The sequence below is a fragment of the Petaurus breviceps genome, unplaced genomic scaffold (assembly GCF_028583685.1).
Source record: "Petaurus breviceps papuanus isolate PSGF00001 unplaced genomic scaffold, PetGlider_PUasm1.0 90564, whole genome shotgun sequence".
Classification (NCBI taxonomy): domain Eukaryota; kingdom Metazoa; phylum Chordata; class Mammalia; order Diprotodontia; family Petauridae; genus Petaurus; species Petaurus breviceps.
The window spans coordinates 3,573,745-3,591,703 of record NW_027187275.1 but is presented as its reverse complement, the minus strand read 5'-3'; the positions used below and the strand labels follow the sequence as shown (position 1 = coordinate 3,591,703).

Sequence of the window (17,959 nt, the reverse complement as noted above, 5' to 3'; positions counted from 1 at the left end):
AGATAGATAGATAGATAGATAGATAGATAGATAGATAGATAGATAGACAGAATTTGTGCATGCTTCATGATAACACAGAATATCATTTAAGAATGTTCTGTTTATAGGGGCGGCCAGGTGGCTCAGTGAGTAAGAGCACTGACTCCAGTGTTGGGATGACCTGGACCAAATCTGGGCTCGCATACTCAGCACCACACCCAGAAATAACTGGCCGTGTAACTTGAGCAAGTTACTTAACCCCGATTGCTTTATTAAAAAAAAGAATGTTCTGTTTCTAGTCTATAATAAGTAAACAACTTTTATTCTGTCAATAAGCATTTACTGAGAGCTTACTGTGTGCCAGACACTGTGCTAAGCACTAGAAATTCAAACAAAGGCAAAATATAGCCCATGTCCTTGTGAAATATTATTCAGTTGGTGATCATTTATTTTCAATCATGTTTTTTAATTACATATATAGTTTAGTTCTTCTAAATCGTCATAGGTTAAGAATTGTGTATGAGATTCAGTGCAGGCTGACAGGATGTTAGCTCCAGCCAGCCTCATTTCTACTAATAGCAAAGCTGGAATTTATAGGTCATAAGGACTAAAGGTCACCTAGGACTGGAAAGCCTCCATGCTCTTAGTGTTTCTCTCTCATCAAAGTTCTTCATTCCTGTGGAAGTTCCCTGTTCTTGATTCGGGATAGCTTTCCATGATGACAATGGAAAGTCCCAAAATACCTCAACCAATCAGCTTCATTTCTGATGTTCCTCATAATCACTGAGGGATTATGACCTGATTTATTGGCAGTAGTCAGCCTTGCTATTAAATCATTATATTCAGAAGCTTTGTGCCTCAAACTTTTCCTGTTTTTATATTAAATCAACATCTCAAGGTGTTGTAATAAGGAAGGCAAAGTAGAAACAACTCTGTATAAACAACATGTATAAAGCATAAATTTCAGGTAATTTTGTGGGCAAGGAACAAATGCTAAGAATTAGTAAAAGTTTCTTGCAGAAGGTAGGATTTTACCTGGGATCTTGGAAGAATTTAGAGAATCTAGGTACAAGGAAAACTAGTGTTCCAGGCATAGAGCACAGACTATGAAAATGCATGGTATCAGGAGATGAAGTATTATGTGAGAGGATCATCAAGGAACCCAACATAAAGATGATCATTGAATCCATGGGAGATAATGGGATCAGCAAGCAAAATGGGCTGAAGGAAGACACCTATTTAATGGTTACAAACTAGGTGAAGATTCAGATCCATCAAAGAAGACTGAGGATTGGTTAGACAGGCAGAAATCAGTGTCATGAAAACCTAAAGGGAAGAAAGTATCTAGGAGAAGAGGGTAATTGATTATGTCACTGACTGCAGAGAGATCAAGGAGGATGAGGACTGGAAAAGGCTGTTCAATTTGGTAATTAAGAGATCATCCCTAACTTTGTAGAAATTAAATGAAAGATGATGTTGGAAACCAGACTCAAGAAAGTTGAGAAGAGAGTGAGAGGATAGGAAAGGGAGTAACTGATTTTAGATAGCTTTCTAAAATTTTAGCTATAAAATGGAGGACAAAAAAGGGATAATACATAAGTTATTATTCCTCGATTAAGTAAGAGCTTTTGGAGAGTGGAGGAGACATGCTAGTATTTGTAGGCAGCAAGGAAGCACCTAGATGACAGGGATATGGTGAAAATTAGTGAAAGAGGGGTAATAGAGGTGGCAATCTGTTGGAAAAGATAGGATGGAATGAAATCTCGTGTGCATCTACTGGGGTTTCTTGGGCCGGGTGATGGGCCACCTCTTCATATGAGAGAGGGGTAAAGGAAGAGAGAGTTACAAAAGACATCTGAGTCAGGAAGAATAAGAAGAGAAGAAGAGTGAGTTCTTGGCAAAGGGCATAAATTTTTTTCAGTGAAATATGAGGCAAATTTCTTATCTGTAAAGGTGAGGAAAGGAAGAGCCATGGGAGGTTTGAGGACTGTTGAGAAGTTTTGAAAAAAACTGCTGGACTAAGAAGAATAGTGAATTGTACAGAGCAGTGTAAAAGAATTGCCTTGCTACAGTGAAAGCCCATACCAGTTCACGTTACACATTTGTTGTAGGACCCAATCAGCATAGATTTATAGTATCTCCAGCTTAATTCTATAACATGTATACAGGAGCAAAGGCAATAGAAGTTGGAAATGATCTAATGCTGGAATTTGGAAGAACAAGATCAACAATAGGTCAAGGTACTAGAAAGGAAAGGTTAGTAGAGAGCTGAAGTGCTTTAACAAGAGGTCAAAACGGAAAAAGATGGAAAGTGTATGTAGTTCGGGTGATGCCCTAGAAAAGAACTGAGAAATGATGAGATTAGAGGTCATGGTGAGGATAAAGAACAGTATTATGGGTTGTAAAGCAGAGGGAAAGAAGGAATGATAAAAGATTATGATCAGATAAAGGAAATTCAGAGATCAAAAACATGGAAGTAGAATATTCTTGGGTGATGACAAGATCAAATATCTGAACATCTCTGCATGTACCTGAGGTGGGGTGGAGGAGTAGGTCCTGGTGAATGGGGATGGAGAGAAATGAGTGAAAGTTCAACCAAGACTACAAAGTATGGGGGAGAGGGAAAGGGGTTTTTGGTCTCAGTGAGTGCAGAGAGATGAAAGGAGTGAAAAAAAGAAAAGGTTTAAGATGAAATCAAGTTTGTTATCTATGGAGCGGTCATCCATAGAGCACAGTGGGTATATTAGGAGTGGGGCATAGGATGGGAGTGGGAGGTCCAGTGAAGAGGATAGGAATAAGGGAACTGACAGTGGAGGATGGGAAATGGGCTTTATACAATGATAGCCATCTGTTCAGAATCACAGGGGTGAGGAGAGTATGATGCAATAGCTGTATGCTAGCCATTGAGAAATCAAGCAGATTATCATGGGTGGATGGATGGACTGTGTATGTGTATGTGAAACAAGTAAGAGGGTGAGTCAGTAGGGGAGATTGAGAAATTTAGCTGAGCCTTCTTATGATATGAAATAGGAATAAATACTATATAACATAATGAGTGGGGGAATTTCAGAGATCTGGGAGGATAGAGATATAACATTTTTAGGTTATAGTGAGGTGCAAAGTGAAGTGTGACAGCCTCAATGGATGACTGAGATAGAATAAAGACCATAGATAAGTTAATTCAATATATTTATAATGTACAATGAACTTTCATCTATTATTTTAACTATTATTGAATTGTTTATTTTTATTCTAAATCCCTTAAACAATATTAATATGATTTTACATGTTTAATATTAAACCTCCTTTCCTAAAATATCATTATATGATAGTACCCAAAGCTTCATATTCACAAATCAGTAGCTTGAGTAAATTATTGTCATATTTTTAATGGTCTGAATTCAACAACTAATAATCAAAATAACTCATGTTTTGGATTGCTTTACCATTTGTAATAAATTGTGAGTTAAGTAGTAATTATGTCTATATACATATGAGGAAACTGAGGTTCATGGGAATTGTGTCTTGTATAAGGTCACATGATTATGTCAATGCCAGTTCTTCTGATCTCCAAATCCAAGGTTCATGTCACCATTTCAAAAAGCCATGGAGAAATCTATTACATGCAATGTCCATTCACTGTTCATTCCATTTTGCTTCTTTTCAGAGAGATCTGAAGCCAATGGAAAGATTTACTGAAAAAGGTATTCAGTACCTGAGGCATGCAAATGAGTCTGAGAACAGAAGTCAGTAAATAGAGTGCTAGAGTTGGAGTCAGGAAGACAGGTTTAAATGAAGATACAAGTTTTGGAAACAATACATGCATTTGGTCTTCAGTCCATGTAGGGACTGCAACAAGCCATCCACAGGCTCATAAGGACTGACTCTCCATGGTCAATATCAGTTCCCTGTCACATGCAAAATAAGTTTCAATTTAGAATCTCATGAGGGTTTTTTTTTTCTCTCCAACTGTCATCTTTCTTCTTTCTTGTCTTCCTTCATCCATCTATTTTTTTCCTGAACCCTCTTCATTTTTCTAATCTTGACAATAATGGTGTTTTGAAGTATTTTCCCAAAATGAGGGTAATGGAAAACCTTCCTAGTCATTCCTTATAGTTTCTTAATTTCATAAGACATCATTTGTGTTCCTTAATGCAGAACATTTGAATATATTTACAGGAGTAGACAAAGTTGAGGGATCTTTTAATGATGTTCCTTTGTATATGAACTGCATGTGAACACATATCCTCTATTTTCTCTTCATTGGGAGACCTCCTGGACCAAACTATTAACTCAAAATCTTAATAACCAGAGAAGCAAAAGCCATCTCCACCATAATAACAACAAACTTTTAATTTCATGTATCTGATATTTTATTGCATTAAGTAATTAATTAATTTTGTATTATCTGGTGGAACAGTAGATAGAACACCAGACTTCAACACAGAAGACCTTAGTTCAAATACCTACTCAGAAACTTACCAGCTATGTGACCCTTGCCAAGTCACTTAGGCTCTCTGAGACTCAATTTCTTTATCTGTAAAATGGACATAGTAGCACCATCTCCCAAGGTTATGGTGAGGATGAAATGAGAAAATATATATAACATATTTTGCAAATCTTAGAGTATTATATGAATATTAGCTATTATCTGAGCTAATGGGCAATGATAGGGTAGTCTTAAAAGCATTGATTTGGGAATCAGAAGATATGGGGCTATTGAGTAATGATTTTTTTTACCTTCTACAAATCTTAAGAGTAGCATGCTCCTCAAAGGAACTGCTATCGTGACCTATGATAACACTTCTAACTAATTTTTCTCTGCTTAAAATTTTTAAGCATTCATTAATCCAAGTAAAGACTCATTAGGACATATTTGGGGAAGATGAGAAATTCTGGACTAAAGGGGAATGAAGGAAAAGGAATAATCATCTATATAGTGCCTGCTATGTTCTATGCACTGTGCCGACTGCTTTATTGCTATTATCTCTTTTGAACTTTACAACAACCACACAAGGTAGGTGCTATTATTATCCCCATTTTACAGTTGAAGAAAGGGAGGTAGACAGAGATTAAGGGATCAGCCCAGTGTCACACAGCTAATGTATGTCTGAGGTCAGATTTGAACTCAGGTCTTCCTGATTTGGGACAGGTAGGTTGTGCAGTGACTAGTGTCCTGGTCTTGGAATCAGGAAGGCTCATCTTCATGAGTCCAAATCTAGCCTCAGATACTAATTAGCTGTGTAACCCTGGGTATGTCATTTAACCCTGTTGGCATCAGTTTTTCATCTGTAAAATGAACTGAAAAAGAAAATGGCAAACCACTCCAGTATCTTTGCCAAGAAAGGCCCAAATGGGGTCACAAAGAGTCAGACACAACTGAAACAACAACTGAACTTCCTGACTTTAGGTCCAGTACTCTATCCACTGTGCCAATCCAACCCAATAAACATTTATTAAGACCCTAAAAAGTGACAGGCACTGTGTCAAATACAAGGGATATGATTAATAAAAAGGACAATCTTAAACTCAAGGAGTTTACAATCTAATGGGGAAGACAACACATTGAAAGAGTCAAGAAAAGGGAAGCACTCCCTACAGGGCTCTCTTCTCCTGGCTTCTTGTTCCATGAACTTGAGACCAGGCAGGGCAGCAGATGCAAAGAGGAGTGAAACAGAAAAGTTAGATTTCTGTCAAAAATGAATGGTTTGTCTTGGTCTTCCTCTACTCTTTCCTTTTGGAAACATATGTATGTTTGCAGGAGAAAGGGTATAAAAAGTGTGAAAAAGACTACAGATCTTAGTCTCGAAAGACTTGGGTTCTATTCCCGTCTCTACAACACTTTGTGATACTGTGCAAATCATTTAACTTCTCTGTACTCCATTTTCTTCATCTGTAAAATAGGGATAATAATGTTTTGCTCTCTCTGTCTCACTGGATTGCTGTGATAGAAAAAAAAAAACTTTATAAGTATTAAAGCTCTATTTAAATGTGAGTGATTATATTTGAAGAGTCTCCTCCACATCTTTTGGTAGTTAGACTTCCTTTGTCCTTCTCCAAGCATTTATCTTGATTGCTAACTGTGAACTAATCCCAGTCCAAGCAGTGGTATTAGCTCAGAATGGTTAAATTATTACCCCTCTGAGGGATATTTGCATTTTAATTTAAGACCATGGAAGACTGGCAGTCTTTTTAAGCCCCAAAGAAATGAATTTCTATTTGTGGAATCAAGACCTTTTTAGGCTAGTGAGGGAGATGTTTGTGGTATAGGGAAACCTACCTAGCAATCTTCAAATCACACCTTGCCAATTTGTAAGACTGAATTTTCCCTACAGATCCTTTAGGAAACCTTAGATTGTAACTTTCACAGAAGAACTACCTTTAGTAGTATGTTCTGTGGCAATTCAAAGGCTATGGGGTCTCTGATTCCTCAGACTATGGGAAACTCTGAAATCTTCTTGGTAATCTGCATTAACCAAATCCTTTGCATAATCATGGAATCCTAGAAAGACTTTGGTGATATGAATCTAACCTAGGGTGCAGTCATTTGACTTAACCAAAGTTGACCACATTTATGACTGACCCAGGTGCCAGAAGGGTCTCTGGAAGGCACTGTGTGCCTTAAATTGTCTCAAGGTTTCACAACTCAGTTGAGACAATTTGGAAAATTCAACCACCTACTGGCCTCCAGGGAAAATAAGGGATGAATGCAGCTCTCCTCTGGACTCTGATTTGCCATTGTCCAGATTTCCTAACTCTGTGTATACAAGATGAGGGCATTGTAAAGCCATCTTCCTCTGGTATGACTAATGAAATGCAAGGTATACTGAAATGCAAGGTCTACCTTCTAATATTGGCACTTTTTAATCCAACATTTGCCAAAATGAAAATCTGGCAGACTAGGTTTGAACCTTCTGGAGCGAGCCTACAGGTCTTTTTCCCCATTAAGATTCTGGGGGAAAATTGGTAGGAAGAAACAAATCATAGTGTGGGCTGATGATGTTACAAAATGATTACAAAGGAAGTAGAATGATAATGAGTAAAAATTGACTGGTATGATTTCCATAAGTCTAAATGTACATATTTGCAAAGGCGTTATTGTAACATTTATACAATTTATTTTATAATATACTAATTCAAATGTAAAAATGGATGTAAATTACCAGAAATTAACATGCAATGTGAAGAAAAGTCCTTTTATCCTCTGCAACTGTAGCATTTGGCAGATTCAGGAATAAATAATCTTTTGTGGCAAGGGTATGCCTTATCAAACATATGCAGATCAGCACTAATTAATGCTAATTAAGGTTTCCTGTCTATCTAGTTGGAAAAACGTCCAAATGTTATGAAATCCAGTTAGTATGCCTATTACGCTAATTGTTTTATATGGGGTGGTTCTTAATTAAAATATGTAAATTGACCTTAATTGCTATATACTAATGGGGGTTCATGTTATCTCACTAAAAGTGACAAGATGGTGAGGAGGGGTACTTAAATGACTAATTCTGATAAATCCTTAACTAAATGACCTTTACTCAAAATTATTTTTAATTAGAAGTTGGCAAAAGAAACATTTTTCCTTCTTTGTTTCTTTTTAGTTTTAAATAATGTCAGAAATGTTACTGTTCTTCGTTAATATAACCATAGAAGCAGTTGTGGATTGTTAATTATACTTAACAAGCATGTTAATTCTACTGTTTACTGTTTATAGTTTATCATGAAGTTATTGATATCCTCATTTTAGTCTTGGGAAAAGTGGCTTTCTTCCCACTGAATTTACATTTATGACTGCAACTCTATAGATAATCTGACCCAGCTCTCATGGTAAAGAATGTGCTAAAATTCGATGAACTACCAATGCCTCAAGCTTTTCTTGGATGACTTGTTTTTGCTAAAAAGGAATTCCAAAGTAAATCTTTCTAAATTAACATAAAGCCACACTTTAAATCTTACTTGATTCAATAGAAAGAGATTTTTATGGATTCTTGTACATTACATCCACAATGTATTTGTTCTTCATTCAATTATCAATAAGTGGGGGGAAAAGCCAATTCTATCATACTCCAAATCACCGTAAACAGTATTTAAATATTTTTCCATATATTATGAGTCTGGATTATAGAAAGGGATTTTGCTCAGTCTATAACATATTCGAATTTAGCCTTCTACCTGAAATTATGTGTTCAATTTAACTATAATTTAAAGCACATTTCTTGAATTTTATTCTGGAAAATATGAGATATGAAAAGAGACTTAGTAAGTCATTGTTATGTTGAAGGGAATAGATAATAAAAGCTGCAGTGTTAGATTGCAAAAATGATAGTCAAAGTCTTTTCTCTTTCAACAGGACATTGTGACTAACGTTTCACCACGGATAGTCCGGGGCAGTACCTCTGGCCCTGTATACGGCCCAGGACAAAGCTCCTTCCTTAATATTGAGCTCATCAGTGAGAAAACAGCAGCATATTGGTGTCAATGTGTCAGTGAACTAAAGGCCGACTTTCCTGACAACGTAAGTGCAATTTAACGTTTAAAACAAGAGAACTGACGTAAGTTGGAGAATGTTTATTTAAACATCCAATTTATCGGTTCATAAATATTAATATATATAATATATTTTATTAAAGAATCTGCCAGTTGCTTTGCTGATGCTAAGAAAGATAAAAACGATAGAAAACTCAAGAGCTCATAAAAATCCTTCACAACAGGAGGCTTTGTTATAAATGGGGATATGCAGATGGAAAAAAGTCTCTCCATCAACAGGGGAATAGGGAGTGGAATTCTTATGTTTTGAGCTCCTCTCCCCTGTGTGTGGCGAGGATTTATAAAGGTGATGACCTTAGGAAGAGATTGTGGGCTCTGAGCTTCATTTGTAAGAATGAGAATTAGAGCTGCTGCTAATACAACTGGCCTCTCTCTTTCCTTGGGATATCATTCACTGCAAATAATCTTCTCCTCTTCTTATTATGAGTCAAACACTTTGAAAAACACCCTCTTCTAATCTGGTAAGAAGCTGTTTAGAAATGATGCAGAATATAATATGGATGAAGACATGCATTCAGCTCTATTTAGGAATTTTTGTACAGAGTCGATTTTTTTTTTAAAGACAGGAATTTATTTCCTTCCCTCTTCTCCTTTGCAGGGCACTCCTTAGTATTTGTCCTTACTTCTCATCCCTTTTCTTTGCGGAAGCTAGAGACTATGGGAGATATTACATATGGTTTCCAACATTTTCAATGTGTTGGTTAGTTTTGCTTAAGTGTCTTCCACCTATTTTTAATTCTTTGTTATAAAGAAATAACTCTCAGAAAAAAAGGTAGGGAAGGTCACACAGGAAATGTAGGTAATGTAAGAACCAAATAAATCATTTAAAAATACTCTTCTCTCCCTCTGTATATATTTTAAAAGATACTATGCCAGGCCATTGATCAAAAAGAAATTTCATTTTTGGTTAAGCAGCATAAGCTGACTAATATTTTGTTCAAGGTCTAATAATAATAATAATAAAATAGTACTCTAGCCTCTCTCTACTCCAAAATGTACTGTAGGATATCTTTAAAACACTTAATAGTTCTTTCCGTAGACCTAACAGTGAAATAGATAAATGGTATCAAACTCAAATAGAAATGGGGGCCACTAAAAGGTACATAAGGATTCCTGCAGACTGAATATTGACTTAGAAAATCACATATTAACATTTTCTATGTTGTCTTGTATTTTTTATTTATTTTGTTAAATATTTCCCCATTACATTTATAATCTGGTTCAGGATACATTGGCCCATGGAATATACATTTGACACCTCTAAAAGTAGATGGTAGATCATAGAGTTTTTTAAGGTTCAAAGAAATCCAGCCTGAGCCCTGATTTATATGGCTGAATAAACTGGAGCTCAGAAATCTGAAAGTGACTCAGCTGGGTTCATAGGGTAAATCAGTCCTTATGATCATCAACCTACTCAATATATATTTCTTTAATGATTTACACATTGGCTCTCCAGTCAGAATATGATTCCTTTAGGGAAAGGGCTCTTTTTGTCTTCTCTCCTCAGCATTTAGCACAGTGCCTGACAAGTAATGAGAACTTATTAAATGCTGTTGATTGATGGATCATAGATGCCTGAATCTCATGATATTCAGTATTAAGTTTCCGTGAGGAATCAACATGTTCGCATGCATTTCTTTTTAACCTGGTGTGGATCTGGCAAGGTCAATTTGACCAGGTTGAGACAAACAGAGTTTATCTGTATGACTGAAAAAGAGCTGTACCATTTACTTTTCAAAATTTAACTATTTAACTAATATATTCATTCAACCAATATTTTTGAGTACCTAATATGTGCAAGGCACTATGGCAGAGGCCATACCCTAAATATAATTCTGTACTGATTAAATATATCCCTTATACCTTTATGTTGCAAAGAGGAAAATCAAGGCTTAATGTCAGGAAAATGTTTCCTAAATATCAAAGTTACATAAAAATAGAATACATTCCTTTGAGAGGCTAGCTCTCACTGGAATCCTCTTCTGGCAAAGGCAGGATGACCACTCTGAGGTATGTTGTAGTGAGAGTTCTTTCAAAGGTATAAGTTGAATTACATGCTTCCTGAGGTCTCAGAGGCAGCTAGGTGGCAGAGTGGAGAGAACAGGACTTGGAGTCAGGAAGATCTGAGTTCAGATTTGGACTCAGACATTTACTAGCTGTATGAACCTGCGCAAGTCACTTAATCCTGTTTGCCTCCGTTTCCTCATCTGTAAAATGACCTGGAGAGGCAAATGGCAAACCACTCCAGTATCCTTGCCAAAAAAAAAATCCTATGGACAGTGTTGGTGCACTATGGAACAAAGAATCAGTCAAGACTGAATAACAATATGAAGGAGGTCTTTTACAATAATGATATTCTGTGGTTTTTGGTCATGTGATGTCAAATTAGTGTTATAGTGTGGCTCAAGGGCCATCTTGGAGCCAAGAATACCTGGGAAAAAGTGTGATCCTAGGCAAGTCAGCCTCTCTGTACTCTTAAAAAACTCTAACACAATAAATTAAAGAGAAGTGCTCACTTTCATTAATAGAGAGAATGTCCTCATCCACATACACAGGTCTACTTCTCTATTGCTATTATCTTAATCACTTAACTTCTAAGTGCCCCAGGCTACTCTGTAAAACTCTAAATTGCAGAACAAGTACAGATCTACAGTTACCCAAGGGGCTTTCCTCATTAGGATTTCCCTATACCAGCCTCTCAAAGTGTGGTTCACCCACTCCTGGGAGTCCCAAAGACTCTTCCACAGGCTACACAAGGTTGATTATTTGTGTTTTTCACTCTCATTCTCTCACAAGTGTACAGTCCTAGAGACCTGTGATACTAAAGATTAGTTCCAAACTTTAAGAATGAACTAATATTTCATCTCATTAGATATAATGAACATAAACAAAAGCTCTTTGCATCTCAAAAGGGGGGTCTCAAAAAGTTTGAGAACTACTGCCCTATACCAAAGAAATTGCAAGTCCAGACCCATCCCTCCAATAAATATTTTAACTACAGCATCATTAAAACATGCTTTCTCACCTAGCTCAGTTTTTTCCTTCCTACTTACTTTAAAGGCTATAGGCTATGAACCTCTATATCTTCCAGTTGGCCAACATTGACATAGACCATATTTATTGACCAACAGTTGCAAACCTAACACTGTTCTTACCCTATTTAGGTCATAGGATCATAGTATTAGTGGTGGAAGCAATCTTAGTTGCCATTAATGCCCAACTCCCTTATTTATCAAGAAATGAAGGTCCATTTTGGTTAAATGACTTGGCTGAAGTCACAAAGTAAGCAGAGCCAAGGTTTGAGTCGATCAATGTCCTCTTATTCTGAATTTAGTCATTTAGACTAAGTAACTTGTAGTAATCACTGTCTTCCAATGATTCGGTGATTTGGAAGGGTTTCACAGACCATGAAGATTTGAAACTGACTTATTTGAAGCTAATGTTTTAATGTTCACTGCTTTTATAAAAAAGCAGTTTGGGGTTTAAGCGCCACCTGGCCAATGATGTTCTGGATTTGGAGCTGAAAAACCTGGATTTGAATTAGAACTCTTTTCAGTTACTGCCTTTGTGACTTGGGAGAGATCACTTAAAATCTCTGCGTGTTAGTCTCCTAATCTATAAAATGACTCCTTCATCCATTTCTAATCTTCTACTTTTCTGACATGAAAACTTCTTCTGGGCTCTGCTCTACCCTTTAGGCAGCTGTTCCCAACACAGGCTCCCTGTGATTACATTCAGCCTACCTTCAAAGTCCCTTAAGTCTATTAAGGGGTAGGGAAGATCTTCAAATTTCCATTACCATTATGCCCCACACCCAGCCCTTATGCGGAATGTTCTTCCTTTTCCTCCTAGATTTCCTGGCTCCCTTCAAAACCTAGCCCAGATTCCACCTTTTGTAAAAAAGAAAAAAAAAAAAAGGCCTTTCCTGATTCTCCACTTTCTAACTGTCCCAAGAGTGAAGGCAAAGACTGTATTTTTAAAGGGTTTTTGGTTTTGCTTTGGAGGTTTTGTGGCTATCTCCAGTCCAATGCCTGGCACATAGTGCTTTTCATATTGACTGGCTAAATGAATAGAATTAGATGGATGACCTCTAATGTGGCTTCTAGGCCTAAGATTGTAGTCCTGTGATCTCATAGGTCCTTGCTGGATTTAATAATCTAATAATTTAATAATCTAAGTGACAGTGAAATAACAAGAAGTCTGAGAAGAGACTGCTTTTGTGTTTCTACCCAACTAGAAATGAGACACATTGCTGATACATTTTAAATGTTCTTTTCTAATATCCTGGCACCAATTTTCTTTTGTCATCTTGCCTCTTTTATATTACTTGCCATTTTCTCCCAAGCAAATAACACATTGGTTTTCTGCTTTTAATCCCTTCCCCATTTAGATTATATTCCTATTTTTAGTTTCTTTCTATTCTTTAAACTAATTTCCAATATTTTCCTTTTCATATCAATTTTTTTAAGTACAATTAAAATACCATTCAGATTTAACCCATAGAAACAATATGTGCTTAGAGATTGCCATGCTGAGATTAGAAAATCCCCTACTGTTTCGAAATAACTCTGATGCTAGCCCAATGGGCTGAATGAAAGGAGGTGACCCTTCATTTTCCTCTTTTAATTATCACTCTCACTGGAGTTCTCCCACATCATTCTCAAGTGCACAACTGCTGCCTTCAGTGACTGAGACTACATAATTCAACCAGCCTTGGCAGCTACTGAGCAAAAGTCTCCTCTCCAGAAGACACAAGAACCTTGAGAGCAAGCTCCAGAAGTCAAGTAGCAGGGGCTTTCTCCCCAAGCAGGCCAGGACACCAGGTTCCATTGGGCAAGAGGGATATCGTTCAGACATTAAGAACTTCCTCCCTTCAAGGCTCATTTCTTAGTTCCCGAATAACTATTCCAAAGCACACTCTAACACTCGACTTCTTTGCTTACAAGGACTCTTTTTATTTATCCATGAATTAAACTCAGCACTCTGATTGTGGTAGTGACAATTCATTACTAACGAAGAGGTCTTTGTTCCTGAGCAGAGATCTTGTAATGCTTATTATGAAATGCACTGTATAATTAGGGCTTACAAAAATCGATTTTAACCGAATCCTTTCTTTACCCACTTAAGAAAAAAGAAAACCTTTTACATTATATATTTTAGGCTTAGAGGGAAAAAAAAAAACTCAGCAGAAAAATACTTGCTGTACTCAGTCTGAATGCACTGAATTAGCAAGCAGAGAATGACATTTTCTATCATTCCTGGCTGTCACAGTGAGTGTTAAGCAAAAGAAGGGGATGCACCAGTGAATCAACTGGTGATTATAGAAAAGGGAATGATGGCTTTGTTACAGAAATTATTAAAGGAAGAACAATTGGCATGTAAATATTTTTATATTGCAAGACATTTCTGCAAAAAACTCTCCTCTCCTTTCTTTTCCCCCCATTAATTATTGTGTGACCAGCACTGAACACACTAGGGTGGAATGATTCAAAAGAAAGTTCATCCTCATCAGTAATCCTGAAGGTGCCCTTTGTTATAGGTAGCCTCTGATGGCAATTGTGAAAATCCAGGCCTATGTACTGATTGCCCCCTATAGTTAAGACTTAGAGACATCAACAGCTTTAGCTAAAATGTTATTTCCATTTATGGGGATTGAGAGAGGGCTTTCCATTAACATGAGAACTTTTTTCTATGCCAAATTTCAGAAGTAATTTAAACTTAAATTCATCAGTTTGTATGTACAGGGCCAAAATTTTAATCCTAGATTTTATCTAGGAACAACAATGATTCAACTGCCATCTGTTCCTACCCCAAATAAAATAAATTACTATATTAATTAATTGCTTGATTAACCTTGCTCCCCTCTTGCTTTTTCTCCCCTTCATAGACCAGTTTTCTGTTCATTCTCCGTGGCTATCATTTAAAAGTAGAATAGAAAGCTGTTGATGTCTGTGTTCCATGGTTCTTGCATGTGGAGGCTGGAGAATGGAAGGCTTAGGGGAGGACATGATAGTGATTTTCAAGTAATTGAGATGCTATGACATAAAAGAAGGATTAGTCCTGTTCTACCTGATTCCAGAAGCCATTTTAGGATATCACAACAAATTTTGTCAGTTGCTATACTGAAACCCAGGTAAGTTAGTCACATGCCTGTCATCTACTAATATAGTAAGGGTAGGGTGGATTATAGCCCATCAATTTCATTAGTTTACAGAGTTCCTATTGAGAAAAATCCCTCTACCAATGCAGACTATTAACTATTCTGCAATTCATATTTCTTCAGAGTTGCCCAGGGGTACTCGTTCAATGTCATGTCCAGAGCCACTCAGTCAGTATATGTGAAAGACAATGTAGGTCTTTATTACTCCATGACTACTATGCTATCAGGGCCACTAGGTGGCACAGTGGATAGACTGCTGGGCCTGGATTCAGTAAAACTCCATCTTGAGTTCAAATCTTACCTCAAACACTTACTAGCTATGTGACCCTGGGCAAGTCACTTAATACTGTTTGCCTCGGTTTCCTCATCTGTCAAATGAGCTGGAGAAGGAAATGCCAAACCACTCCATTATCTTTGCCAAGAAAACCCCAAATGTAATCACAAAGAGTTGGAAATGATGGAAACTACAAAACAACTACATTGTTGCTTATCAGTTCAGTAATGCTAACAAAAACAAAATAAAATGAAACAACCAAAAAAAGTAAGTCTAGCATATCCTCTGCTTTATGACCCCATGCTGATTTTAGTGATCACTGCTGAATGATACGCCAAATGCTCACAAACCCATCTTTTAATAAGTTAAACTCATCAACCTCTCACTTGAAGAAACTATTTTCTTCCCTGTTTTGAAAAGTGGGACACTGACCTCTCTACAACACTTCTCCTATTCTCCACTATTTTTAAAAGATTCCCAACAGAAGCTTAGGAATCACCTCTGCAAATTCTTTCAGTATCCTCACATATAATTCATCCATGCCTGAATTTACTAGAGATAACTAGATGCTCTCATGTCATTTCCTCTCTTTTCTTACAGTTCAGTTCATTGTTAATCTTGATGATTCTTCAGAAAAACAGAGATAAGGTAATAATTCAGTAGATTTGCTTTCTCTCCACTGTCCCTTTTCACAATTCCATCCCTCCCACACAGGGACACTCTCCCTTCTTTTAACTTTGTCTTTCCCTCATAGATTTTAATGGCCTTTTTTTCTCTAGCATTTTTGCTGATCTTAGTCCATCTTGAGCTTTTGCACATCAACACTCTTCTTTCTGGACTGTATCATTCATTTGTATTTGACCTCAGCTACCTGGCAATGCTTCCATTTCTTGTACATGTCTTTAAAAAAACAGCTTCTTTTCAATTCCTTATTGATATATCTATTTATGTCTTCAGAATTACATTCTTTTGAATTTCACATCTATCTTGGACAGATTTCTACTCTCAGGAAATTTTAAAACATGAGATCTTGTTTTAGTTCTTCCCCAAAACTTTAAAATCACTTTTCCCAAATTAAGAATATATCAGAATATGCTCAGATTTTCCCTCCTTTTATGTCTTAAACACTAAAATAAAATGTTTACCTCATCCTAAGAATCCCATCATTTCAACTACAGCAAGGAGTTCCTTTTTGTTGGTCCAATTTAGGTCCAGAAAAGGTTTCAGTTCATAGTTGAATAGGTGAAGTTCTGAATCAGTCAACTATTTATTAAGCATCTATTTATGTATCAGGCACTTTATTAGAATCTTGGGATGAAACAGAAGGGGAATAATCCTTGCCCTTGATGAGTCTATATTCTAACAGATGAGAGAACATGTACAACTAAAAGTACATACAGAAAATATATAAATTGGATACAATATAATCTGGGGAGAGACAGCACCAGCTGCTGGGGAATCAGGAAAAGCTTAATGTAGAAAGTAGGGCTTGAGTTGGGTGTTGAAAGAAAAACAGAAATTCTAAGAAGCAGAGAGTAATAATGCTCCAGAAATGGGGGTTGGGGGTGGGATACAACCTGTGGGAAAAAAAAAAACATGGAGACAAGAGATGGAACATTATTTGTACAGCACAGGAGGTAGACAGATATAACTAGATAATAGAACATGTGAAGGGAGTAATGTGAAATAATACTTAAAAGGCAGGAAGGGGGAAGTTTGTGAAGGCTTTTAAAAATTTTTTAACATTTTTATTTGAAGTTTTGCGTTCCAAATGCTATCTGTCTCTCCTTCTCTTCCTTTCCTCCCCCTTCCCTAACATAGTAAACAATCAGATATAGGTTATTATGAAAAACATTTCCATATTAGTCATTTTACACAAGAAGGCTTGAATAAAAGAAAAAAATGAAAAAGTGAAAAATAGCATGCTTCAGTCAGTATTCAATCTGTATGAGTTCTTTCTCTGGAAGCAGATGGTATGTTTCATCTATAGTCCTTTGGGATTGTCTTGGATCATTGTATTGCTGAGAATAACCAAGTCATTCACAATTCTTCATTAAATAATATTGCTGTTACTGTGTACAGTGTTCTCTTGATTCTGTTTACTTCACTATGCATCAGTTCATATAAGTCTTTCCAGGTTTTTCTGAAATCATTCTGCCTGTAATTTCTTATAACATAATTATATTCCATTACAATCATATACCACAGCTTGTTTAGCTATTTCCCAACTGATAGACATCCCTTTGATTTCCAATTCTTAGCCACCACAAAAGAGCTGTTTTAAATATTTTTGTACAAATAGATTTATATTTGATCCAGGAGATGAAAAGGAGCCAATGTAATTGATGGCAGAGATCTGCCCTTAAGGAAAATCATTTTGAAAGCTGTGGAATGGGGGTGAGTAGGCAAGGGAGGGGAGAGATTTGGGGTACTGAGGTAGAAATAGAATGTTCCCGTAATAACTGTATTAGCAAGCACCCTAGCATACACAGGATGGCCTGCTAGCACAGGTTCTTTGATCTGCTTTTCTAAAGGATAGACAGCTTTAAAGGGGTTAACAATCTTACTTTAATTAACAGACAAGTAGAAAGAAGTGAGTATAGAAAATACAAGTTGAAAAATTAGAACAGAGATTCAATAGGGCTCCAACTGTCTGAACAAGGTAATACAACCACCTACATGTATAACCATACTGGAAGAACACCAGCATCTGAGTGTTTGGGGGGCTCTTAACAAATGGCTACTCAGAGTCCTGTCCAGGGAATTAATCCTTCTCATGAGCAAGCCCCTTAAAGTAAAATGCCAACCTCCCAATTGTAAAGCAAAAGCACACCCAGCTTTCCAGAGGACTGCTGCTGTGAACAGCTTCAAGGCTCTGATTGATTACATAGTATAGTGAGCACTCTATTTATTCGGCAGTAAATTAGGGCAAATTATTCACAGAAATCAAATTACAGCATTCACAATGTTATGACATAACAACTTATCACTAAAATGGCCAC

General features: G+C 36.7%; 1 protein-coding gene across 1 annotated transcript in view; it reads left to right on the top strand.

The window, feature by feature from the left end:
* Positions 1 to 17,959, top strand: part of DPYD (dihydropyrimidine dehydrogenase) — a 1,126,518-nt gene that overhangs the window by 664,587 nt on the left and 443,972 nt on the right. The window contains exon 14 of the mRNA XM_069063397.1: positions 8,327 to 8,491. Coding sequence (XP_068919498.1) covers positions 8,327 to 8,491 — 165 coding nt within the window. The remainder of the gene's footprint in view (positions 1 to 8,326; positions 8,492 to 17,959) is intronic.